The sequence below is a fragment of the Dermacentor andersoni genome, chromosome 1 (genome assembly GCF_023375885.2).
Source record: "Dermacentor andersoni chromosome 1, qqDerAnde1_hic_scaffold, whole genome shotgun sequence".
NCBI lineage: Eukaryota > Metazoa > Arthropoda > Arachnida > Ixodida > Ixodidae > Dermacentor > Dermacentor andersoni.
Window position 1 is genome coordinate 225,965,137 of NC_092814.1, and position 26,956 is coordinate 225,992,092.

The 26,956-nt window shown below is 44.7% G+C and overlaps 1 protein-coding gene across 1 annotated transcript in view; it reads left to right on the forward strand.

The window, feature by feature from the left end:
• Positions 1 to 26,468, forward strand: part of LOC126547811 (nose resistant to fluoxetine protein 6-like) — an 86,874-nt gene extending 60,406 nt beyond the window's left edge. The window contains exons 6-15 of the mRNA XM_050195798.2: positions 576 to 755; positions 2,734 to 2,827; positions 2,933 to 3,028; positions 4,340 to 4,505; positions 5,909 to 5,988; positions 6,320 to 6,442; positions 7,001 to 7,121; positions 19,064 to 19,256; positions 22,706 to 22,848; positions 25,577 to 26,468. Coding sequence (XP_050051755.1) covers positions 576 to 755; positions 2,734 to 2,827; positions 2,933 to 3,028; positions 4,340 to 4,505; positions 5,909 to 5,988; positions 6,320 to 6,442; positions 7,001 to 7,121; positions 19,064 to 19,256; positions 22,706 to 22,848; positions 25,577 to 25,861 — 1,481 coding nt within the window. The 3' untranslated portion in view covers positions 25,862 to 26,468. The remainder of the gene's footprint in view (positions 1 to 575; positions 756 to 2,733; positions 2,828 to 2,932; positions 3,029 to 4,339; positions 4,506 to 5,908; positions 5,989 to 6,319; positions 6,443 to 7,000; positions 7,122 to 19,063; positions 19,257 to 22,705; positions 22,849 to 25,576) is intronic.
• The last annotated feature ends 488 nt before the right edge of the window (positions 26,469 to 26,956 follow it).

The window sequence follows — 26,956 nt, forward strand, 5'->3', positions numbered from 1 at the left end:
ACTCTTGTTCCAAACCACGTGATGGACTGCTTCATACCATTTCTTGACGCTCTTAGGCTATCCCTGGCCCTTGCGCCAATAACCCCAAATATCATCATCATCATCTACAACAACAGCAACAACAACAACAACTCTTGTTTTTGACCAAATGGTGACTTCATGGCCACTATTTAAGGGTTGTGGGTGAAGTTGACTAATAAGTATTTGTAATGCGCAAACTTAATGATTCACAGAATTTTATTGTGAAGCCCACTATGTTTGCTTCTATGCCTTCTTTTTCAGACAGTCGGACTGATTACAAGCATCCTATTCGAGGCACTCCTATCACAGCCAACACCAGACTTCAATTTGAATTTGATGCGGATTGTTGCCGAAAAGGCAGTGAAATATTTCCATACAAAACAGGCATGAATAAACTGAAATGATCTAAGTATATCTGCTATGTCCGAGAAACACACGTTTTGTTGCTGTGATGCTCTTCATAATGAAAGCAACGAGCATTTTGTTCGTCGCCTTTCTTTCCTTAAGAGTGCCCTTTACATTCGGTTATTGCTGTCTTCCTTCTTAAATAACAGGTAACCTGCAAAACATCGTATTGGGTTTCTCGATCATTTATAACACCGAGAAATTGCTCAAGACGGATCCAAGCGACCCCGCTGACTCAAAGCTGATGTTTGTGCACGGGCTTCGGTTCTACAGCTCAACGTGGGTGATGCTAGGCCACGCTTTTCTCATCGCGGACCCGACAGGCACTGGTACCACTCTTGAACGTTGTCTCTGACGCGAAAAGTACGGGGAGAAAAATTTAAAAATGAATATCGGGCATTTCGATGCACAATTTTTGGTAGAAATTAACTATGTAGCGTGGGAATATCCTTGTTAGAGGATAATCTTCGGCTCTGCGTTGCATGTAAATCAGTAATTAAAACATGAACGATCTAATTAATAATTGTGAGCAATCCAGCATGTACAGCTCCTTGCAGAACAAGGACGCGAATGACCCCCGCAGTAGCTCAGTAACTCCGTGCCACAGCCACTCAGCTCGGCCGCATTCCGAGTGGGGCGCAGTGCAAAAAGCCTTCGTTTACCGCGCATTGTGGGTGCACGTTAGGGAACCCCACGTGATCAGAATTTATCCGGAGCCCTCCACTACTCCGTTCCTCAAACCCGACTGTGCAGTGTCGGAATGGTAAACACCACAAATTACCTTTTTAGAGCGCAGCTCTTTGGCGTCCGTTCCTGGGTTTCGCGTCGTCGTCGGCGTTGTCGTCGGCCTCGTAACCAGCTCCGCCCCCCTTTCATCCCCCCAGCGCTAGCAGCGACCGACTGATACCGCTGGATGCCGCTGACGCCGCTAGAGAGTCAAGATAACGTGACTGCATAGAACACCGTCGCCGCCATGCAGAAAGAGGAGGAAAGGGTCCCCCCCCCCCCCCCCTGTTCTTGTGTGGCGGATAGGGTGCTCTTCAGTTGCCGACGCGCCGGTTATTTCACGTAGGCCCCGGCACGTCGACGAATACGTGACCACCTTCCCACGGCTAGACCTGGTTCTTAGCGCTGCGGAAGCGAGGGTATCTTATTGTTTGTGTCGGCATCGGCGGCGTTGTCCCTGAAACCAACTCCGCAGCTGGGGTTGACTCACTATCGGCGTCAGCGGCATCAGTCAGTCGCTGCTATCTCTTCCCTCCTCCCTTTATCGTGTTGTCCGCTTGCTGCGCGCGCTTCTGCCCCCATCGTTTGCCGCTGGGTGTACACGCCGCCCCCCTCCCCCCTCTTCCTGCGAGTCTCCGGTTGTCAAAGCGCCGGCTCGAACTTAATTCCTTTCTTCGCTCCTCCTCCAATGCAACCCCTGTGCGGTGGCAATCAGAGAGCCAGATCGGTGGCGGCGGATCTGTATATGTGCACCGCCCGAGCCGAAATTGCCGCTGCCGTTCGCCCTGTGCGGTGGCAATCAGAGAGCCAGATCGGTGGCGGCGGATCTGTATATGTGCACCGCCCGAGCCGAAATTGCCGCTGCCGTTCGCCACTGCGAAATTATCTGCCAGTTCTTTCTGAGCCATGAGCGAGACGACCGATGGGACTTTAATGTTGACATAAAGACAAACAGCAATTTCCTAACACTTATGCGGGAGAACATCCCGTTCCTCTCGCTCGTAACGCGTCCCACGGCTGTGACAACCTCGCGAGGCACTTGTATAGATCTCGTCTTTGAGAATCAAGCATTGGTGTACCAAGTCGAACATATATCAGTCTATTTCTCCGACCACAAAGCTTCCTTCATGACTGTCAAGAACTGTTAGTGGAGTCTTTGTTAAAGGAATACGTGTGAAAAAAAAAAAAAAATTCTGTGATAGCGCATACATGTGTTGCTCGATTTCTTTGCCTCAATCTATCGAAAAGGTGAAACAGCTTATTTGCTGCGCTCAAATTTCGCATTAGGAAGTAACGTAATCGTCGGTAATTTTTTTTTTTTTTACAACGCCAATGAGCGCATCCCCCAACAGACTATATTGAAAGATTGCGTTCTAATAAAAAAGTAGCGTACCTGGTTTCTGTAGGATCTGCTATGCAAATTTAGTGTGTGTGCGTGCGTGCATGCGTTCGTGTGTGTGTGCTTGCGTGCGCGCTTACGCACTGCAGCTATTGCTCGTAAGCACAAGTTATATACGCTCTGCTGCGCTTAGCGAAAGCAAAGCACTCTTACATTTCCCTCGTACCTCTCTCTCCTCTTAGGGTCAATAATGAATGTCGTGGATCTCGTGGAAGATTTTATGACGACACTCATAGCGAACGCTTTCCCTTCAGTTGAAACATTCCTCTTTATCAGGTATGCACCGAACTTGTGCGGATAAAGTGTCCTTGGAAAACCAAAGCACTGAAAGCCCCTTTTTAAGTTAAAACCAATGAATACATTCTTTTTATTCCCTTGCAGTGGTTTTCTGGTGTCGTACAACGTACAGAAATCGTTAAGAAAAAAGACGAGGCTGTATTTTTGGGTTCCACTGATCATCCTTCGTCGCTACATCAGGTACGTTTATGGATTAATGAAGAAGCGTTACCAATCAGGCTGAAGCCATATTCGCTTGCTCCTGAACTTTCAGTTTTGCAGATCAGTGCAGTCATGTGTTTATATTATTCGGAAGTTTACGTAACCACGCTCGCACTGCAGTAGTCAGCACAATTTTTTTGGCGGTCAGGTCCTATGTCTGCTCTTCAGTCAATTCTTCAGCTTGTCCAGATCGTTCGATGCAGTTTAAGTGAGTTTTGCGAAAGCAGGTGCTGGCTCATTTATTAACATTAACGATGCGCTTTGCTGGATATCAGGCAGTTGCTCCTACTCCGAACGAGAGTTATTAGCTTGAGAAAGGGCTGGACGTGTCTAAATATCTTCAGAAATTTTAAACGATTCTCAAACATCAAATAATTGCGTGTCGATGTGGGGAACCAAACAGCGCTCACGTTTCTTCAAGCCGAGCGCTCTAAGCAGCACTCCACGTCCGCCTTCTACTGCGATAAAACGCTCTAAGATGGTCAGAACGTGTGCGTTTCCGCCTTAGCAGATTCCTCGAGAACAATGTGCAGCAGGAAGGAAACCGGAAACGGAAAAGAGGCGCGAGAAAAGACCTGCGGTTTGCAGCTGAAAGAATCCCGGGAGCCTGCCGGTATTTTTTTTTTTTTTTTATGCCAAGCATTCTTGGCGAGTTCAACCCAGTTTTCTGTTAACCACCATGTGGTCGTTTGTATGGGCCGATCCTAAAGATTGTACAGCCTAAAAATATTGGCCGATCCCGAAGCTAGTGGAGGTTAAAAATTTGGTCGTTCCAGTGGTTATGTGCCACTGGGTATGTGCCCCTCTTAATGAACCTCTTTGACGCCAACTTGAGTCACTGGATATCATGACAACCCCAAACACACACCATGCGCTGTACTCCGCATCGCAAAAGCATTAATCGTTTGCTGCCGAACCAGTTATATGTTTCATAACAACCCATGCCACAGTCAAACCAAGGACGCTTCGCATTACATAGATGTCAACTAGAGTTGAGTCTGCTTTCATCTTTCTTGAGTGCACAGTGGCAGGTATACAAGGTCATCCACTATTGGGAGAAGCACCACATCAGTGTTCGACCCGACCTAACTTCTACAATCCTTATCCTTTGTCGAAAAAATGTGGCCAGTGCAATAGAGAAAGTGACACGTAGCGCCGATAGTGACGATATTAATGAAAGTTAATCGGCAGGCCTTTTATTTTTCTAAATGGAAGCTACCGGGATCGCTGAATACTGATTAGCCGTGTCTCCTTAATGCGAGTAATGCCACGCAACGTAATCTCTTGCAGGCTCACAGTGCCGGCAATGTTTGTGGTGGGCATATGGCTCCTACTGCCTCTCATGGCGGATGGCCCTGTGCTCAATGATTACAAGGCCACGTTCCTGGACACTTGCCAGCGAGGATGGTGGACTATCTTGCTACACACTAATAATTTCTCCCCTTTTCTTGAGATGGTAAGTCAGCGCGTTGTTTGTGCGACCCAAAGCGATAAGCCATCTGAACGCGGGTTACAAAATTTGAGTGTCCAAAATGTTGGGTCAAATACGCTATTCTTTTGCGTAGTATTGTCCTGAAGTTTGCTAGAATGGTTCTATAGAGAAAATAATGTATAGGACACCGATGTGTCTCGACCACTCTGTAAGCTTACCGGAGCTTTCGATGCGCTTTCGACCGCTGCCCATTGCTTCGCAACGTCGTCCATCTTCACAGAGATGCTGATACGTGAATGCCTTGCTTACACTGGACGCCCGGGTGAGAATTACGCTACGGTAGTCATACAAGCTTCTTACGTAATAAACAAGATCGCGAGCACTGCTACCTAGGTACGTAAGCACGTAGCAACGTAATAGTCATATTATTATTATTATTATTATTATTATTATTATTATTATTATTATTATTATTATTATTATTATTATTTCTGCAATATGTCATCAAAGCCCGAGAGAAGAACCACATAAAGGGTACCGCCATGAAAACAAGGTCACCGGATTATTCTAAAGAGGCCCGAAAGCTTTTTCAAGTACTAGTTATGCCTAAAAAAATGGAACGTTCAAAATTTTGCATCAATCACAGGAATGAACTTAGGTATATTTAACTAAAAGATAAGCGTGTCACACACACACACACACACACACAAATTATGAGGTAGCTCATGAAAATTGCAGCAACCTGCAAATAATAATAGTAATAATATTAATAATAATAATAATAATAATAATAACTGCGAGAAAACTGCTTAGCACGCGTGACGACGATGTGCTACTTTTTGTTAAAGTTCGGGTTTTCTTATATGAAACATCCTGTATAGGGTATTCACATACTCTTCCCCATTATTATGTAGCACAGTTTCAACCACGTAGAAAAAGAAAAAAGAACGCTCAGTATATTTCTAGAGACACCCGTTGCAAAAGTTAACCGCGGCTGAAGCTGTATGTGGCCTGTAAATAAAATTTGAACTAAAATCCTATCAGAGTTTAACTGTATAGTTTTTTCACCATCCATTATGCCGCCCTTAACACAAGATGCAATAAGATGTGAAGAACGTCGGCACTATACATTACTGAGGCTAACGCCACTGCACCAGTGCGCTGTCTAAAGAGATGCCTTAAGCAGGTCACTCGAGTAAAGAAAAAGAAGTGACGCTGCACAAGAAGTGAGTTGGGAGTTCAGATGATTAACTAAAAAAAAAAGCACAGACGCTGCAATTATACAACTATACAGACGCTGCAACGATACGAGCCGCTGCAACTGCTTGTTATTTCAATTCACTCTTATACAGCGCTAGTAAATAGCGGCGCGTCGTTTCCACAGTTGTAAAGCAAAACAAAAATCAAAATGAAACATTATTTTTTAGTGCCTGGGACATCTGTGGTACATCAACATCGACTTTCAGCTCTACGTAGCCTTGCTGTTCATCCCTCTGGTTATGATTCGGTAAGAGAAACAAAAAAGACTAATTCTTAAATTTGTGCGAGCGCGCACAAATTTACGGCATGCTGGACTTGTCGTTTCAGAGCGCTCTGATAGTGCATACTAAGGTGGGGAAAGACAGCTTTAAAGCTGCGCTACGTTGATGACCCAAACAGCGTAATTCGTGCTTCATGGTTGTCACTTTGAGCCCACTCAGTAAAGCTTAATTGATGCCTCACACGATCTGCGAAGCGCTACCGCAATGCTCTGAAATTGCCAGTCGAATATGCCATTAGCGTGGGCAAAGTATACTTGTAGTACTCTCGATTACATTTTCTCCTTATTTTTATTCCAGACGACCCTATCTCGGAGCCCTTCTCGCTGCCTTAGCGACGGTAGTGTCATGCGCCTACACTGGTGTAGTAAGTTATTTAAACAGATATCAGCCCACTGTGATCTTCACGCACACGGACGTCAGGTTAGCACTGTTCTTTGCTATAGATAATACACTCTTTTTTATAGTATTGCGCTCAAGCACCCAGCTTTGATGCCACAAGGATGCGCCGAAATTTTAAAGCATTCGCTTGGTTACGGAGCACCGGCTCACTCATGCGGGCTTAGGCGCGCCCGCGTGAGACTCAATTTGGGCTTGATTATTATCGTGGGTGAATTTTCCGAATGACAGCGTATTCAGCTGGAGAGAGCTAAAAGAGGAAAGGCAGGAAGTTTTAAGCAGAACACAGCTGGAGAGCGTAACATTTGACAAGGGTGTACAGTGGTAATTACTACTGTGTTTTCCGAGGATTCTATAGTACAGAAGTTTAAGAGCACATCTTATAAACTTCCTAACTGATGCACATTGAAGAACCGCCATTGGTCTATAATAACTCGGAATTCCTCACTTTTGACGTCCCTCGAAGCCCGAGCGCGACTTCGTGGCGCAATAGGATTACGCAACAGAAGCGAAAGAAAGACATGAAAACATTCAAGTGCATAAATAACCGATCCCTATTTGTAAATTGTCGTCACTGCGCAGCCACACCATTGCCACTGCTAACGAAATCTACTTCAAGCCTTTCGCTCACGTCGGCTCCTTCTGCATTGGCGTCCTGCTGGGCTACTACATCTACGTCGCCCCAAAGATGAAGCTCTCCAAGGTAAACGACGTCTAACGAAGTATGTCCGCATAGACCTGTTCGACTCACGGCACGATGGTTTCCACGAATGATATTGCAAGTGCGGTGACAAATTTCTAACACCTGCCGAGGACGCAGGGAAATTATTTATTTATTTATTTATTTATTTATTTATTTATTTATTTATTTATTTATTTATTTATTTATTTAGCTTAAGGAGGGCAGAGGTTCGCGTTAGAGAAAAGAACAAAATAAAAGCACTAACTTGAATAGGAAGTGATCTCTAATTATGCAAGCTTAGCTAAACCAGGTCTTTGAACAGGCGGTGGTTAGTGATAGCGACTGCTTGTGCAGGACGGCGACGTTGCTCTCGTGATATCCGTGGAATAAATGACGCCACGAAATCGTCAGTTTTGCAAAAAGGTACTTCGTTTTCCGCCGTCGTTAAATAAAGTCTGATTCTGAGATGAGATATTTTCCTCATTGCGGAGGTGAGCATACGAGAAATAAATGCGTGAAACGTGCATAATATAATTTGCGAAGAAAGAAGCCGATTGATAGGTGAAGGCTTGGTTTCACGACACTTATAGACTGGCGTCCAGTTCTATTGTATTTAGAATTAAACGAACGGAATAGTTCTGAATGAATTAACAGCAGAGATATCGTAGTATTCTTCTAGTGGTATTAACCATGTAAGCAATGTGAATGGTCGAAAGGAGGCTGGTTGTAATGCGAACGATAATCATATATTGAACGGCACAAACTCAAGGGGAGTGTTATTAAGGGAGCAAGCGAGCAACGCGCTAGACGTTATTGATAAGCGCGCATATTTTAAAGCATTCTTTTGTCTTCGGCTGGAAGCCGGTGATAATTTCTTCTGGCTAGAATATGTTTCACTGTTGTACGGCTGTGAGTCGTCTGCGTACAGCACTACTATAACAATATGCATGATATATAGTGTTCTGCACCTGTGACTGGCAAAATGACAGTCAAGGCTAGCTGACCTTTCGCGACTATAATTTCACCCGTCCATCGCGGATAAATCAAGCGTATTTTTACGCATGTAAGATCCTCTGTGCTGAAACTCTCCGCCATAAAGTGGCCTCACAGCCTGCAGGGTTATCTGACTGAGCTAGCTTGGATGCTCGGTTGCCATAGTTAGAAGTTCGAATCCTCGAGTTTCTTTCTTTCTTTTTTTTAAATCTGAAGGTCGTAAGCTCGAAGTCACCTTCTCCAGTACACTACATCTCCAGCCTTGTAGTGGCGCCTGACACCGAAAAAAATTCCGAGAGCCAGTGGGGCTATGCTAATCCAATTAGGAAGACCCACTAAGCTTTAGCAAAAGGCACTCGCTCACCGAACAGGAATCGGCCTCCCTGGTGCAGTATTCGGCCACTCCCTCCTAAATGACTCATTCGATCAACCAATGGCCCTCAGTCCCCAGCAGCTGCGGAGTACCTGACCAAGACGGCGGTCAGACCTGTAACGTAGCAGAGGATGCTAGGAATCTCTGGGCCTGGACACGCCGCCAATGGAAACTGACCCTGGCAACATTTAACACCCGAACTCCCTCAAGTGAAGCTAGCTTAGCAGGTGTCTTTGAGGAACTGTCAGGCATTCTTTGGGATACCATTGGCCTTAGTGAGGTTAGAAGCACTGGTGAGGCTTATACATTGCTGACTAATGGCCACGTCCTCTTCTATAGTGGACTTCTAGATAAGAAGCAGCATGGAATAGGATTCCTAATCCATACGGACAACATTGACGAATTCTACAGAATCAATGAGAGGATATCAGTAGTCGCAATAAAACTTCATAAGAGGCATAGATTAAAGGTAGTACAAGACTACGCTGCATCCTCCAGTCATGATGATGATGAAGTAGGTCAGTTTTATGAAGATGCTGAATTACCAATTAGAAAAGAGCAAGCTCAGTATACCGTAGTAATGGGAGACTTCAATGCAAAAGTGGGGAAAAAGCAGGCTGGTGAACAAGCAATTGGCAACTACGGCGTCGATTCTAGAAACACTAGAGGATAGATGTTGGCTGCATTCGCAGAAAGGAATAAGCTGCGAATAATGAACACCTTCAGGAATCGTAGCAACAAAAAGTGGACCTGGAAAAGCCCTAATGGTGAAACAAGATAAGAAATTTATTTCATGCTTTCTGCCGATCCCAGCATAGTGCTTCATGTAGAAAGGTTAGGTAGGGTAAAGTACAGTGATCAGATGTTAGTGAGGTCTAGGATTCACCTCACTTTGAAGAGAGAAAGAGTAAAATTGGTCAATAAGAAACAGGCCAACCTAGACGCAGTAAGGGTAAAAGCAGATCAATTCAGGCTGGTACTTGCATACAAATATACAGCTTTAGAACACCGAGATGAATGTGACATAGAAGTAATGAATGAAACCGTAACTAGGCAGGCTAAGCAGCAATTGCAGCGGGAGGTAACGCACCAAGGCAACCAATAGGTAAGCTCTCCCAGGCAACGAAGGACTTAATAAAGAAACATCAAAGAATAGATAGAATTCACGGAATTGTCAAAACTGATCAACAAGGAGAAAATAAGGGATATTCAAAATTATAGCGTAAGGAAGACTGAGGAAGCAGTAAAACATCAACGCAGCATGCAATCAGAGAGAAGAAAACTTGGCATAGGACAAGCCAAGATGTATGCACTGAAAGGTGAGCAGAGTAATATCATCAGCAATATCGAAGATATAGTAAAGGCAGCGGAAGAATTCTATACTGACCTAGACAATACCCAGAGCAGCCACGATACCGCCATTAAAAGCAGTGATGAACAGGTTACAGAGGCTCCTCCTATATAACTGGCGATGAAGTTAGAATGGCCTTGCAAGACATGAAACGAGGAAAAGCTGCAGGAAAATATGGAATAAGTCGATTTAATCAAAGATGGAGGAGGCATCATGCTTGAAATGCTTACGGCCCTTTATACTAAATGTCTCACGACTTCAAGGGTCCCAGAGAACTGGAAGAATGCCAACATTATACTAATCCACAGAAAGGGAGACTGTGAGGAACTGAAAAGGTATAGGCCCATTAGCTTACTTCTGGTATTGTATAAAATATTCACAAAGATAATTTCCAATAGAAAAAGGGCAACACTTCAGTCAACCAGTAGAACTGGCTGTCTTCAGGAAGGGATGCTGTACGATGGATCACATCCATGCCATCAATCAGCCAGTCGATAAATCTCCAGAGTACAATCAGCCTCTTACATGGCTTTCTTAGATTGCGAAAAGGCATTTGATTCAGTAGAGATACCAGCAGTCATAAAGGCATTACGTAGTCAAGGAGTACAGGAGGCTTACGTAAATATCTTGGAAATATCTACAGAGATTCCACAGCTACCCTAATTCTCCACAAGAGAAGTAGGAAGATACGCATAAAGAAAGGGGTCAGACAAGGAACACAATCTCTCCAGCGCCGTTCGGATATTCGGGTGCGTCGACAAAGCGCGCGTTTCTCTCCCTGTCGAGTGAACGGAACAGAGCCTCAGCTCTTGCCTTTCTTCTGCCTCGGTTGTAATCGGGGTGCACGTTTCTTGGGATGTTTGCCGGCGTAACAATGTCGCTGATTTTGTTGGGGATTTGCTAGTTGGAATCGGTTGGCGCAGGATAGGGATTATTTGAGATCACAGGAAGTGCCTTCATCCTGCAGTGGACATAAAATAGGCTGCTGCTGATGATGATGATGATGAGGATTATTATTATTATACCACCACCGTGAGGGCTAATGGCAGAGTAACCCTACTTTTCTCCCCAATATCGCCCAATATCGCCCAATATCAGCAATGCGAAGGCAAACACTGTCTGCTCAAGAGCCATCAGTGTCACCTTTGACTTTTGGGAGGGGAAAGGTGGCAGAGGAGGCTCTGAGGAACCGGCACAGTGGGTGTAGCCCTAAGGCCGGCTATACTGTATTACTTCGTCACAGCTCCGCAGTACAGTAGACAGACCTGACACTCCCGTTCGACAGTTATTAACACACTGATGGAGTTAATTGCAAAAAAGAGTGCTCGGGATGGGCAAATGCCGGCGCCACGCGAGCCTAAATCTGCATGTAGTGGTTCAACGCTCGTATCTCTCAAACACGTGGTACCTCTAGCGCCTTCCCGTGATTATTTGTTGATCTTTCTTGCGCAATGTGCGGTTCCTCGAAATCCTGGTGCAGAAAGCATTTATGCGCGAAGTACGAATAAGGTAACGCATTCCATTCAGCTATATACAGATGTTTAAGCAAGCGTGAACATTCTTTAGGAATACGAGTGATTAGACCCTAATTATCAACTGCCGTGAAAATACATTACACCCCATTAAATTTTATCAGCCTTCGTGTGTGCGACTTTTACCTGAGAGCTGTTTTGTTATGATCTTTCCTTCGTCTCATTCTTCTGTTTTCGGGGGAGGGGGGACGCCAAATTCATATTTTTTCGTGTTCTGCAATCTTTTATGATCGAGTTTTTATTTCTTCACCGTTTGGTGTTAAAACTTGTTAACAATACGTTCCGATGATGCACTTGTTAGACACAAAAGTTAGACCTGAAGCCATTTTCCTTATGTTTGTATGCGAGTGGGAAAGGTGAACTGTTATTCTTCTGATCCCGCTTTTTTCTTTTCTTTCTTTTTTGCATGAGAAATTCTTGTATTGCTATTTTGTTACGTACGGAACTTCAAGTATTCACCCCACCCTAGTATTTCCTTAGACGCTCCTGTGACACCCCCATGATGTTCCCAGTCGACGGGAAACTGAGAAGTCATTGCATTTCTTTAGTCGTTTTTTTTTTATTATTCAATTTGATTTTTTTTTTCACCTCGAATTTTTGTCTTTGATTTTGACGTTCCATTCTAAAGTCGTTTTTCTCTGTTTATTAAACCCCGCTAACTATCAGTACTTCCCAAGTTTTCTGCTCCAACATTCCCACACGTCGACGTTTGCTAGTTTCAAAGTTCTGGTGGCATACCTTATTGACTGGCAAGAAATAATAGTATTTCTTTATTTTATTTTCTATCTCCTTACTTTTGTGGGCAAGGTATTATATTTCCTCAACTTCTTTCTCGCTTTGCGGATCTTTAAAATTGCGAGGAAGCGCTATAAGCAAGTACATAGTATGGATATAAATATTCCGAGCTGAAATTTTAAACAAGTACAGTTGAATACGATCCGATGTGGTCATTGAAGATTGATTTAAATGATCTGAAGTATTTGAATAGGCGCGTTAATCAGAGTGGCGTGCATTCAGCGGCGGCGGTGAAAAAGACGCCACACGAGCAGCGCGTGACTTGCGCACGTCGTGGAAACAGTATTGTGACAAGAGGGCACAATTTCTTTGACAAGAAAATGCGACATATTCGCTAGACTTTGACTAATAATTCTACGAAGTCGCATAAATCGGCCAAACATTTGTGTTTTTCCTTCTTTCTGTCTTTTGACAAGCTTGAACGTGCGTCGCTTGAGGTCAAACACAAAACACAACTCAAATACAGAGTGGTTGGTGTGTCCGCAGAAGCGCCTAAAGAGAAGCTGAACGGAAACAGATATCGGTGTGTTTGTGTTTGGAGGTTGCAGGCTGGATAGCACCTGTGAGGGCAGGGCGCTCGCTCAGTGGTGATATTTTGTAACAATTCGTTTCGTTTTTTTTTCCCCCGCACTTCTGTTCTTAACATGCGTCGAGCCGAGTGTCTGATCCCGGCGATAACGGCACCGCGGCGGCGTCTGAGCCAACGACGATGGACGAAGCAGAGTGGAAAATGAATCGTTACGACACATGTATACGACTCCAAGAAATGTAAACAGAGGTCGGGTGTTTGTTCGTGCAGGCGTATTTTTTTTTTCTTTTGTTTACAGAAGACCTCGAAAAACTTCCGTCCTTCCTGCAGAGTCACCTGCAAAATTTAGCGGATTTGGCAAATAAAAAAAGATGGAAATGTTTAATAGTCTACCAAAGCAATTCTTGCCAGCATTTATGACAAAAAAGCTAATCAGAGTTTATCATCACATGCCAACTAGTCGATCCTGACGTAACATGCATACACTTACGGGCACAGTCGAGTGCCACGAGTATATGGATCGGATGTTTCCTGGGGCCACCTGAGAACGCCGCTCGCGCCGCCCGGACCAAGATGGTCTATATACTAAGGGAGAGAGAGTTTAGCAATATCTGGGAGATGTTAGCCTATCTTACAGTTGTCACACTGAAAACCACGCTCACTCGACCTGTTATGAGAAGACCAAGGTATGGCATGCAGTAACGGATGATCTGTTTCTTTGAATGAGCTAACTTCAACGTACAGAAGCCGCCTTTTCCAGGGTGACGTTCAGCGTCTTGACGTTGCGTACTTTTTCGCGCTTCCCTCTTATATTTCTTCGTTTCCCTTTCTTCGTGAGTGGGGTAGAAGGGGGGAGAAGGCTTTCTTTTTCTTTGGTAGAATATCCCTTCTCTCTAGATTGAACGGTGTAGATTGCTGGCCGTCGTTTTCTTCTTCTCCGCGTTTCTTTTTTTTTCGGTTTCAGGTTCGCGGCTGGTGAAAGCTATTTTTGCCCGTTCTCTGTGGTTCTGCCATTGCTTCACTGCCCCGCTCAGCGCTACCGACACCGGCCGAGTGGGCTTGGACGAGGAGATACGGCAGGGAGACTGCACGGCCGCTTGATGGCCACGCGTGCGCGAGCAGCCTCGGCCAGTTCACGGCCGCAGCCGTGCGCGGGAACGCTTCTGCTTCCGCGTTCGAGCGCAACCGTGCCTGGCTATGCAGGGCACAGGTTGGCAGGAACGGGAAGCTGCCGCTTTCAGATAAGCGAAACGATGGCGAGCGGCGTCGCAAACTTCTCGGAACTTCATATTCGGATTGGTGAAGCTTTTCGTTCCTAAAGCTGTTTGTCATTGGTCGGCTACCTTAGCTAATAATTGTTTGCTATCGTGGCTTGAGCGTGCCTGTTTTCTTACTTACCGTTCAGGCGTATACGTACTGCTTTGTGAATACTGGGCACAAAGATTGGACGCTATAGGTTGATCAAAAGTGGAAGAAGAAGAGAAGCCTCCTCCCGGCTTCAGCGTTTCGATAAGGGGACTTTCTTCGTCTGGGTAACAACTGCTGCCAATGTAACAATGAAGCGGTTGTAGCCATAACAAAGGCCGTTTCCCTCGTCAAAAACTTGGCTCTAAGTTGACACTTATGTTGTTTTTGCACTGTTGAACACCTAAAGTTACTGTGACCTCATAGTTTTATTTGGCACTCTGTAGGTTGCATTTCGCGCCACTGCTCTAAGAGCGACAGTGTTCAGCGCTGGTTCTCTATACACCGACCTCGCCGACAAATTAATTGCATACGTGTGGGGGCGCCCCTTTGTCAGCTTGAAACGAACTAATAAATTATCGAATATTTGCGATTTCTGTGGGTCTGCATTCATTTATTGCGACAGTAGCATCTTCTCCCAGTGGAGACCGCCATCTTGCTCGCTTGTTTGCTTTTTTTTTTATTGAAATGAAAATAAAAGAGAGAGACGTAGTCACCTTATGATGGTGATGGCTACTCCTTTTCTCATAGCGGAAACGACAATATAAGAAAAAAAATAGGTAAGAAAATGAAAAGAAATCACGTCATTCGGTCACAAATCCACAGCACACACTCCTATACACCCATGAACATAACAATATAAACGTCAAATGCAAGTTGCACCACAATGAGCTTGTAAACAAAGTCACAAACACACACAAATGGCTGTGATGTGGACTGCGATGTGCGTATACACGGATGAATTACACATAGGTAAAAGCATGCACTTACAGAATACAAAAAAGTATAACACGTAATATACAAGCACTAATAATTACAAATAATAGAAGCAAGTTATAGTAACATCGTGTGATTAGTCAGAGCAATATGTAGTACTTGTTAAGGATGCCTGTTTCTCCGTGAAAATGTTCAAGTGCGTTCAATGCTTTTCGCTGTGCTATTTCTGATGGCCATGGGCCCAGCAATTTTGCGAGTTAGAAAGGCTGGTGAGGATCAATGGAGTGTAGCGCTTGTTGCTTAAATAATGGCGCTCACCCACTAGGAGAAAAAACGCCAATAATCCAGGTGTTATGAGTAGCGGTTTTGGACGGGAGGAGAGGGGGGGGGGGGGGTATTCAAGATTACTTCGGTAATGAAAGTTATTATACCTGGCGTGCTGTTCAACCTCGGTGAGCTTCTCCGGAAGTCCCCGGCTGGGAATTATCCTCGGAGGCCATAGCTTCTACAACAGATGTCCCGAGCGAAATGGCGCAGTGGCGCAGTGCTGCTAAATTTATGCAAAAGGATGAACTACTTTCCTCTGCATTTGCAGTGCTGATATAAAGGGAACTTGCCCGCTTGTAATCGTACGACAACGCTCGTCGTCAGCGTCACGGAATGTGCGGACCGAGGGCCTAAAGCATATCCAATTTACAGTTGCTAACTGCTGTCAAAGTAGATAGAAGTTATGGCGCCGCAGCACATAGCGTTGAAAGCACCAGTCGAAAGACTTCGTGAGGCGCGTGAAAGCACCGTGGCTTGTGGGACCTTGTTGCCCACATCTGCTCAATTTAGAGCCACGTCCTGAATGGTATGTTCTGATAAATGCATTCACCAAAATAGAAGCCATAGGGAAAGACGTTTTCTCATTTTGCAAACGTAAGTGATACTTCTAACTGTAAGCTCAACGAGATACTTTAATCGTTAAGTGTTAAGATAATCGTTAAGTGCATTCTAAATGCATTTTAAGTCACCCATATCTTTTGTTTGTAAGCGTTACTTGTTGGTATTGTGTCGCGAAATTTAGTTTAGTCGTTGTGTTTGCTGCGCAATATTTTTCGTCCTCTTTGGCTTGCAGCACCTGTTTTGTCCTCTTGTGATGTAGCACATATTCCGTTTCCTTGGGTTATTATGGTTGACTTGGCATACCAAAACCCGTGATTTTCAAGCTAGCAATACAAATTGACCTAATAAAAAAACCTATAGTCAATCAGCAGAAAAGTCTATATACAATGCACAATGCACATGGTAGATGAACGATTACCACAGCAATATTTATCTCATCTCTAGTAATATCTGCGTAGAAATGTACCCTGGACACAGTCGTGTCAGATCACTGCACTATGACATCGAAAAATCGAAAGGCTGGGCGTTTTAAATGTGTCTCATTTTTATTGTTATTTATATTGTCCTAACGGGAACTCTCCTTCGAAGAGTTGCCTTACACGAAACAAGAAACAAAGGAAAAACAATGGCGTTCTTGTAACTCTACAGACTTAACCATGAACACTTTGTTAAGTCTACTATTGTAAGGCACCACGCGGTGCGCGCGTTTCTTGAGACATGACTGTCATCCTTGAAGGCCCTGCCCTCGACCTAAGGAAGCGCCCGTCGTATTCGGACCGTGGAGGACAAAGTGGTGTAGAGGGTCTAAGTACCGCTGAAAAACTTGAACACGGGTGTGCCGCCCACTGACCTTTCGCTTGGGTGTTTCAGCGAAAGCGCGGCATTGTTCAGAACCTTCCGGCAGAGCTCTGTGCATTACGCTGTGCTCACAAGGCGCGCATCGCAACAAGGAATAATGATATCGCAAAACCGAAAAAAAAGAAAACATATTTGGAAAACTTCGCCCTCTTCTCACGAAGCGAGCTTGGCCTCTGAATTATAACGAAACTTGAGCTTTCTCATAAGCGAGCTCACTGTAGTGCTTTGTTTCCTATGAATGTGTTACGCACAACTAAAGAAACGTATTATTTTATGGCACTTCTCCACTGCTGACGGCTTCAATTTATTTGGTTGCTAACTATGGCGCACACCAAAAGGGCGAGTCTGGAGCCTAAAGGAGTACCAGAGCGGCTTAGAACAGGAAATCACTCCTTCGAATGTCGGATTCACTCACTTTGCCAGACTCAGCAGCCTGTTGGCCAACCGTGTTTTTTTTTTTTTTCGTTGTCATCAGCCATTCACTGCTATAATAGATGTTCTTACATTGGCGCGCAAAAGCGCCACAAAACGGTTACGTCTTTGCGTTTCTGCTATACTTTTCGATAACCTTTCATAAGAATGGAAAATTTGTGAAAACTGTAGTTTTGATGTACTGCACGTACATGAAATATTGAGTACTGCAGCACGCTTTTGCGCAAATCAAAATTATTCATACGCATACAAGATATGACTGGATTCCTCGACACTACGGGCACGGCCGCCTCGATCAGGCGCGCACCGCGGGGCCGCCGTGCGCGCGTGATTGAGGCGGCCGTGCTACGGGTTGCATTGGAGCGACCGCACAGCTTCATCTGCAAGAAAGGCTAAGTTATAACATCCGTGCATTTTTGCTACTCTCCAGCTCAGACGCCAACTCATTCATCTCCGAGTTCATCTCTCCGCAGCCGTCTTGGCAGGCCTGATCTTAGTACGAGCAGTAGACGCACCGCGTTGAGGACGAGGACAGACGAAGAAATGACCGGACATGCACCTTCGTTCTTCCTCATCCGCAACGCGCTGCGTCTTTTGCTTCGTAATAGATCACCAACCGGCCAAAATAGCCCCTTATTGATCCTAATATTAATTTTCGGATGCAACAATGCCAGCTTTCGCAGCAGTGGGCGACTTGTACACAAACTGCGATCGGGAGTGACTTCTATACTCTCAGAAAAAGAATTGTGCATTTTATTTAATAACATGTAAACTCTTTAGATTGCCATGTGAGTGGCATGCCCCATACATATGCACCACATTTTTTGTGCTTGCCCAAAATGCTCCCGAGACGCAGCTGTTCGCTCCCTCCTTGACATTAGTTGGTAATCGGCTGGCGACTGTGGACGTGTGGTGGAATTTGTAAAGCCACTACCTGAATTCCTGAACAGCACCGATCTTGACTCGCGGCCGCGATAACGCCCATGAATCATATGCGCTCTATTACTCCATGCCTACTTTCCGTTCTCATCACCAATCCTCGTTATCCTCTTCCCTTCCGCTACCACAGCGCTGTTTAATGTTACTGTGTATGACTACGAAACACGAGAGGAGTCTAGCTAATTCTTTTGTATTTTAAAAGAGCGCAAAACGACCAAGTACGTTGACATACTTGGTGGACTGGGCGACTATATGGGCTTATTGTTAACAACGCTTTGTGCGTTCACTTCGTTCATGTTCTTTATCTTTTTGTCGTGCTGTAGATACTAATGCAGCCATCATCAGCATCATCACTAGCCTATCTTTATGTTCACTGCAAAACGAATGCCCCTCCTAGCGATCGCCAACCACCCCTGTCTTGCGCTAGCTGATTCCAACTTGCTCCCGCGAATTTCCTTAATTTAATCACCCCATCTAATTTTCTGCTGTTGGTTAACAACGAAGCTTGAGAACAACTTAAGGACAGCGCAAAGAGCGATGGAACGAAAATCGTTAAGAGACAGGAAGCGAGCGGTCTAGATGAGAGAGAAAACGGCGATAGCCGATATTCTAGTTGACATTAAGAGAAAAAAAAATGGAGCTGGGCAGGCCTTGTAATGTGTAGGGCAGATAATCCGTGGACCATTATAGTTACAGAATGGGTGCCAAGGGAAACAAAAGCAGCTGACGACGGCAGAAAATAATGAACTATGTTGTACGAACTCGCTCAAGCTTGCACTTTGGCAGATTTACATCAGCCCAACCTCTGTTTTCTGCCTTGAATAATTTACCATTGCTGGTTACTGTCTTTCAAGCCTTATAGTGGTTTAAGCATGCAGGCCTGCTTGTATGTGTACTGAAAATGTTGAATCAGCTATAGCATATCTCTCTATTACGGATCTAGTCGATACCGCGACCCAAACATCCCGTCTCCAAATCGAGGTTCCTGCCTTGGAGTATCGCGGAAAAAACTCCGTGAAAAAGGGTGCGAAGTGACCGACGGCCCCTTTCAGCCGCTAACACAGGCCGCGTGGCTGCGCCGCCGGACCGCAGCCTGTGCAGGCGCTGTGCTGGTGCGCGGCCATCGCGTGCAACCTGGCCATCGTGTTCGCGCCACACAAGTGGTACACGGACCACACGTACTCCATCGAGCGGCCCGAGTGCTTGCTTTTCGCCGCCCTCCATCGCGTCGCCTGGACAATGGGCGTCGCCTGGCTTGTGCTCGCCTGCGCCACGGGGCGCGGAGGTACGTATACACGCCCACGCTGTGCTTTTTTTTTTTTTTTTTTGTCTCGCGCGCAGGGCGATTTCCTGACCCTGCAACGCAAACGCTGGCGTTCCAGCGAGATTTCTGGGTGAATTTCCCGCACGTACTCTAGGGCGCACACTGCTGATATATTCTCGCCTTGTGGAACGGAACGAGTCCATACGAGAACCATTATATGGCTGCACTTTTCGTTGTTCACTCGTGGTTCGAGAAGGAAGAGAGAGAGAGAAGGGATGCAAAATGGCAGAGAGGCCCAACCAGAACAAAAACTCCGGTTCGCTATCTTACACTGGGGAACGTGAGACCAGAAAGCAGAAAGAAGTGGATAGACGCAGAGCACACGCGCGATCGCAGCCGTTCAGCGCACACGTTCAGAGTACATGATCACAGCACGCGATCACACCACCAGTGAATGCTAAAGCTGCTTCCGAAATGATCTGGTCATGCATACCTGTTAAGGTATTTAGGCTACACTAGCCTTCATAGTCAGTGGTAAAAATAACACGACTACAATATAGTGCTCTGGTGGAGCAGATGCCGGCAATGCGCTTGCGAGGCAAGATTCAGTTATTTTATACAAGAAACCCACTAAACAGTTTCGTAACAATACATCGTTCCTGGTATGAAAAAGCGTTTAAATCACGATTAATTTTAAATACACGCTTGGCATCACCACGTATCGCAATTAATAATGTGGTTGAAAATTAGTGAGAAGCGTATTAACGTCATGAGTTCGTGTGAAGCTAGGAAATACGAATTTGTCACGATTGTGCACCGAAATTACTGAACAAGAGCAGCGATCACTATATTGGACCAATTCTTGAAAATGTGTTTATTTCATCCATGCAGCGGCCATACGTTATTCGACGGCAAATTGTCCCAGTTGGTTGCGCATGTATGATAAAATTTATAGATGTTGGTTCACAGCTACGCTACGTTCATGTATCGTGCGTGCCTGTTTATGCGAGTACATAATTTTTGTTTTCGTTTTCCCTTTGCTTTGCTGATTTCGTCAAACGATCACTCTTCTGCGTGTTACACTACTACAGATGAACTTCTAGGATAGCCAGCAGACCTATTTTTCGATATGTATCACGTCGTAAACATCAGAACTGCCAGGCTCCCCATGCACAACAGAAATAAAACTGCGAATTGGGTTGTATAAAGTTTTAATTACGCTTAATTTACTGAAACGCCGCAAATTTTGGCGGCTGTGTCAGTAAATGTGCTATATAGGTTACGATCCAAAGTATCGCTGGTTCGTTTTCCAGGAACGCAGACGCAGCTTCAGAGAGTGCCGGAGGCTACTCTGTCGCTTTCACAGTGTAAAAATACTGCTGTAGGTTAAAAAAAAACCTTAAAAGGAACATTATCATGGGTCGTTCCTATATACAAATACACGTAAAGCGCATAACTGTTATTACTGTAAACTCAATGAAGCAATTGGAACGAAATTCGTATCAACTTTAAAAAAAGACTACTCAATTTCACCGTCGATCTTGCGAGCATAATTTTGTTCGCAGTAAACACAAAAGCAATAAAATATTCCTACATCAAACTCCCAACTCGATGGCTCTTCAACAAAAGTACACACCGGAATCCTTTAAGTTCTACAAGTGGATCCTTTAATAACCATCATGACAAGCAATTTGCATCAAACTGCTCTCTAGGTTACCTAAGTTTTGCGAAAGTTGTAATGGCAGAATATCTGAGTGCTTTAGCGACGCATATCCTTCGTCACTCTTGCCGCTTTGCAATATCCAACAGAGATAGTTTGCAAGATTTTCATACGTGCGTTTTATAGAGTTGCATACTTGCTACACAGTTGTCAAACAGTTACGAAGTTTATAGCGGTTGCATAGATGTCAATGTTATGCATCATTCTTTTATTGCGATTGCCATCATTCTTTTTTTTTTCAGCGCTTTAAATGCTTCAATGGCAAATTACTTCTCATCAGTAACATTTTATTTTTAATCCTAGATGAAAGATATTTCATTCCAACTGGTTCAACGGTTTTATGAAATGGTTGATTCTTGTGTTTTACATGAGGCTGTAGGCGGGTAGACTTGTCCAATCTGATCCCGCAAAGGCGGTGCCGTGTCCTTGCGGGGGCTATTGAGACGGAGCGAATGGAATGGCACTAGATGAACTAGCAAGGGCCGGGCAGCGGCGTTATGACAATGTATTTTATGAATGATACGCATCCACGGACGCCTCTTGAGAACGCTGCGGGTTCTTCGCTAACGTATGAACGGGCGTAACGATTTCTTACTTCTTAGACAGCCTCCACTCCTACACTAATGCGGAGTGATGCGGACGCCATACTGGCGAAGCGTGTTCTATACTATTCGAGGGTATACTGCAAATTATTCATAAACTGGCGGAGTAGAGCACATCAAGTTCTACAGAGACGTCTGAATATGAGCCGATGTGCCAAGTTGACCGCAACCCCTCATGTGAGCTAGTGCGATGCGCTTTTGAAGATAAGGCCAGTATACGGGGTGATTACTTTTAAGCTTTACGCATTTTTTTTTTAATCGCCTGTTACAGCTAACGCAATTCTAGTTCTTCAGCTAGATTACTCAGAGAGGCGAAGATTACTTGCACGAAGAAATTGAAACACGTATTCAAGTAATTTTTTAAATCACTAATTATCTCAATTGATTACTTTACAGCGCATATTGCAATTCATACGTTGCAGCCGACGAGTTTGCAAGACGTGTCCTCTTTGAATGAATTCCCCAAATGACACCAGTTTCGAGACATGCGCCATCACATTCACAGTGAAAATGTACTGTTGTTCAATTTACTTTCTTAACAAAACGCTCTCGTATGCATTGATGCACAAAAATAAATGGAATGCCCATTTATTTTGGCCCATACTTTGGGAAATAATATCTCGAAACTGGGATCATGCTGGAGACTCATTTCAAGTGGATACGTCTTGCAAACTCGCCGATTGCAATCAGTAAATTGCAATATGTGCCGTAATCGAACTGATTAAGAAGTTAATTGATTAAAATTTTTTAGTTAGTTGAATATAAGCTTTGATTTCTCTCGTAATGTCCGACTCTGAATAATCTAGCTCAAGGATAAAAATTATGCTGTCTGCCAGAGACTATATTTAAAAATTCTCGATATCTTAAAAACGATCACACCGTATAGCACCACCGTGGCCAGATTGCCCACAGACGTCACTAACGACAGTTATAATTAGTTCTTCTGCGGAACACGTTCCGTGTCGTCGTCGCTGTTTTTCTTAGGTTGAGTAAACGAACATCCCGGCTGCTCTATCTCGTTCACTTCCACGAAGACAGAGAAAAGAAATAAAGAAGTACTACACATTTCATTAACGTTGCGCTGATTGCGATGTGCCCATTGTGCAAGCAGGTGGCGGTACATTCACTTCCAACTTGGTCTCGTGCAGGCATCGTGATGTCGCTGCTGTCGTGGCCGGCACTGGTGCCCCTGAGCCGGCTGTCGTACGGAGCGTTCCTGTCACACGTGGTGATCTTGCTGGCGCAGGCGATGACCAACCGGGAGAGAATCGCCTTCACCTATGCGGTCAAGGTGCGCTGCTCCACGGTGCTCCACCGAGACGCACGGGATGCGAGTCCCGCCGAGCCTAACCCGTGGCGCGGGCCGCGCGTTTTTGCCGAAGGCGAACATTTGCAGCTGTTGACTTCTGAACGCAAACTGAACGGTGTTTCTCAGGTTAACTTTTAGAATTCTTCAGTCGGTGTATCTATGGGTACCTCTTGCCTCTTTCAAATGATTATCACGCTTCTTCCATGACTGGACAAGGGTTGATGCCTCAAACGTCGCTGTGAATCATATCAGTAGAGTTTTGTAAGCTTTTAATGCGTAAGCATTCTTTGGCAAGTACCCCAGCAAAGTCTGTTCGTTTCGTGATGACTTATATATGCAAAATAGATGTATAATTTGTCAAGTTGATACGTCCAATCGTTATAATGGTGTAATAGTAGATTATTGGTTGCGCTAGAAAAGAAAACAAAATAGAAGAATAAAAAATCTGCTTACGTCATCATCGCCGCGTCAAGGTCGTAACAAAAAATGGAAATAAAGAAGTGAACACATGTAATCTTCATAATAGTGTAATAGTAGATGATTAGTAGCGATCGGCAGACATGCACAAGCTAGCCAAATAAGTAAGCAAAAGCCAAATAGTAGCCGAGCCAAAGAATGCTTACGCATTAGTAGACAATTCTCGGAATTTCTGTAGCATTTAATCCGTAACTAGACGTATACGTGAAATTGCGCCTTTTATCCCATCCCGTATCCTAGCAAAGCCGGTGCATTTCTATCAATGCCACCAGCCTTTGTTCGCGTATGAGTGCCAAAGGCATCTATACTGTGGTGTAAAGATTATAAACAGGGATAACGAACCTTATCCCTGTTTATACCCTTTATACCACAATGTTCTACTCCGTCTGTACCCGCCGTGGTTGCTCAGTGGCTATGGTGTTGGGCTGCTGAGCACGAGGTCGCGGGATCGAATCCCGGCGCCGGCGGCCGCATTTCGATGGGGGCGAAAACACCAGTGTACTTAGATTTAAATGCACGTTAAAGAACCCCAGGTGGTCAAAATGTCCGGCGTGCCTCATAATCAGAAAGTGGTTTTGGCACGTAAAGCCCCATTTCTTTTTTTACTCCGTCTGTCAGCCCCATTTTTGATTTTGCAAAGGGACCTACAAGAAATTTCTGGCCATAGAAAGGTCGACAATGCTCAAGAAGATTTTCTACCGCATCTATTATATTAGAAAAAAAAAACACGAAATGGACAGACTACCAACTGCATTTCTTAAATGACGCCGGTTTTGGAAGCTAACTGACGACATGAGGAAAAACAATGAAAACCTAAAGACGTAAGTTCAAAAAAAACTACCGTGAAGATGATGAAATTGCTTATTATATTATGCTTTACACTTATTAAAATGTAGTTTGCATCGGCGTTCATAAGCCATATATTTTAAGTTACCTCATTTACGCCTGAGCTAAATATACTGAAGGATATAAATATTCAGCATTTACCCTGTTAGTACAGAAAGTCAGTCAAGGAGAGAATTCTTTAAACCACTGATGGTACATGCACGGAAGAGGTAACCTTAACGGAATTACACTACCAGCGTAGATATTGTTTTGCAAACCTTTGAGTAACAAAAAATTACTCACAAATGAATGACCGAAAGAACGTCCTGTCATTTCGCCATTCAGCAACACATTCACGTAACGCCTCCAAGGCCATCAAAGTTGTTAAGTTATTGAGTAACTAAGGGATTGACGCTGCCACACCTTGCCTCAGCTAGGTATGATGTTTCATGTTTTCGCCTTTCTGAAGCCGCGTTACAAAGGACGATATTTCCACACGGACAATAAAACAATCCAAGCATTTCCCCACTGTTCCTGGGCCACCTGACATAATTAGATGCTGGCTGAATCCAGCATCTCCTAGACAAATGCAAGTAATGCGCGTCAAGACAGCGGCAAAGAAACTACGTCAAAGGTACAGGTAATATCTTAAGAGAAAGGATAAACACATGGGCGACGTAAGAAATTTGAATCTTAGAATACTGCGCAGATAGAAATGGGGCATACGAAAGACGGAGGACTAGCACTCCTACATGTTCCCTTCTCACTGCGTAGTATTCAAAAAAGGAAACATATTTCATAGGCCTCTATTATTTGTATTATATCGGATGTTAACCCGACAACGCTCGTATTTTCCCTTGTCGTGTGTAAGAACTCTACCTTTCTGACAAGTTCTGGAGCTCTGATTCTCTCAACAAATGAAATCGAGGCAGGCGTTAGTACGGCTGGTGAATCTGCTAAGCCAATGTGCTGCTGCACGAGTGAGTGTGTGTGTGTGTGTTAGAGAATGAGTGTTAGAGTGTTAGAGAGTGAGTGAGAGAGTGTGCTTGTGAGAGAGATAAAGAGAGCAAATGTGAGCGAGTGAGTGTGAGAGAGTGTGTGTGTATCTGTGTGTGTGTTAAAGGAAGAGAGTGAGTGTATACACATATACACTCACTGTTTCTCTCTTTAACACACACACGTGCGTGGGAATTAGAGATAGAGAGAGGGAGTGAGTGTGTGTGTGAAAGAGAGAGAGTGAGTTTATGTGTATGTGTTTGTGAAAGCGAGAAAGCGTGAGTGAGTGAGTGTGTTTGCGAGAGAGAGAGAGAAAGATAGAGTGCATTTGTGCGTGCGTGCGTGCGCGTGTGTGTGTGCCGTATCAGTTCCGCCCACTCGTGTAAAGCATCACCATCCCTCCTTTCTAAAGACGATGAACTACCTGGCGGTGGTAATGGCATCGTACCTGTGCGCCTACCTGCTGTACCTTTTCTGCGAAGCTCCCGTGGCGACGCTCGAGCGCACACTGCTGGGAGGCATCGGGAACCCTCGCCGCGATGCCTCATCTGCCACCTCGGCCCTGACCGTGGTCGTTCCCAAGGCCTCGGATCAACACGCGCAAACCAGCTCCAGCATGTGCGAAGTCCCGGCTAGTGTGGCCGCACCCATGAGGAATGGTGCGACCGAAGAAAGCACGCAGAGGAGTCATCTTTGACCAGTCGATGTCTGTTTCACACCAGCTCTCATAGAGTCATACATGCCAAATAGGTGCACAAGGTTAGCAAACACGAACGCTGCGAGAGGGCAGCGGCCATTACGAATCACACCGATTTAAGTAGTGTGTTCACTCTTGGCAGCTGTCTGTGGGCTGTAAGGCCAATTTACACTTGAATGCGCTGCGCCTACTTCATGGTAACCTGTTTTGACCAGGCTTGCATGCGAGTGAAAGCAACACCTCTGCCTAAACTTCAGCATAAGCGAATGGTAGATCTTTATGCTCACTCGTTCGGGTTGGCTAAACGTGGCGTTTCACTGCCAGCAACGTTCTACGTTAAAAGGGAAGAAGTTTTATTAGAGCCGAGTGAAGTGTGGCGCCTGAAATCGCAGAGCGCGGTTTGACCAGTCTCCACTAACCTATTTTATTTGTATATTGGAATCTTCGTCGCACTTGAGTGTCACAACTAGCCCTATGCGTGCGTAAATGCTCTACATAATATTAAATGGACAGTTCACGAGATTTTAACAAGGCACCTAAAACTTGTGCAATGAAATCTTTGTGTACGCCATTTCGTCTTGTAAATAAACGTACTTCTGAACCTGAACTCTGCGTTTTGTTTTCTCTGAAAAGTTAGGCTTGGTGCACTTAGCACTGATAAAAAAAAATAAAACAGTGCCAGCAAGATCGAGTGGCTCCCAAAACTAATAATATTACAGAGGATAACTATAAAGCATTTAGTTAGGACAATATTACACTGTAATTTACTAAACGAATACAGACACACACTGCACTATAGCGAATCTGATGCTGCATGGATCTAATATGCCCATTCATCTCCCTACCACATGCTTTCATATTTAGGTAGCAAAACAAATTAATAATGCCCATAAAAAAATTATGGAGCATTGCTCAACTTGTGGGGATCTGTTACAGCGATATAAGTACGCGCATATTAGGATGTGTACGTGTTTGCTAAAAAAGTAAATGTACCATCTGTGTCGCCGTCATTACAGTGAAACAGCTTCTTGTACCTTGTGGACCGCCGTGGTAAACGTGACCGTCGGCCTCATTCCCATTTCACAGTGTATTTAT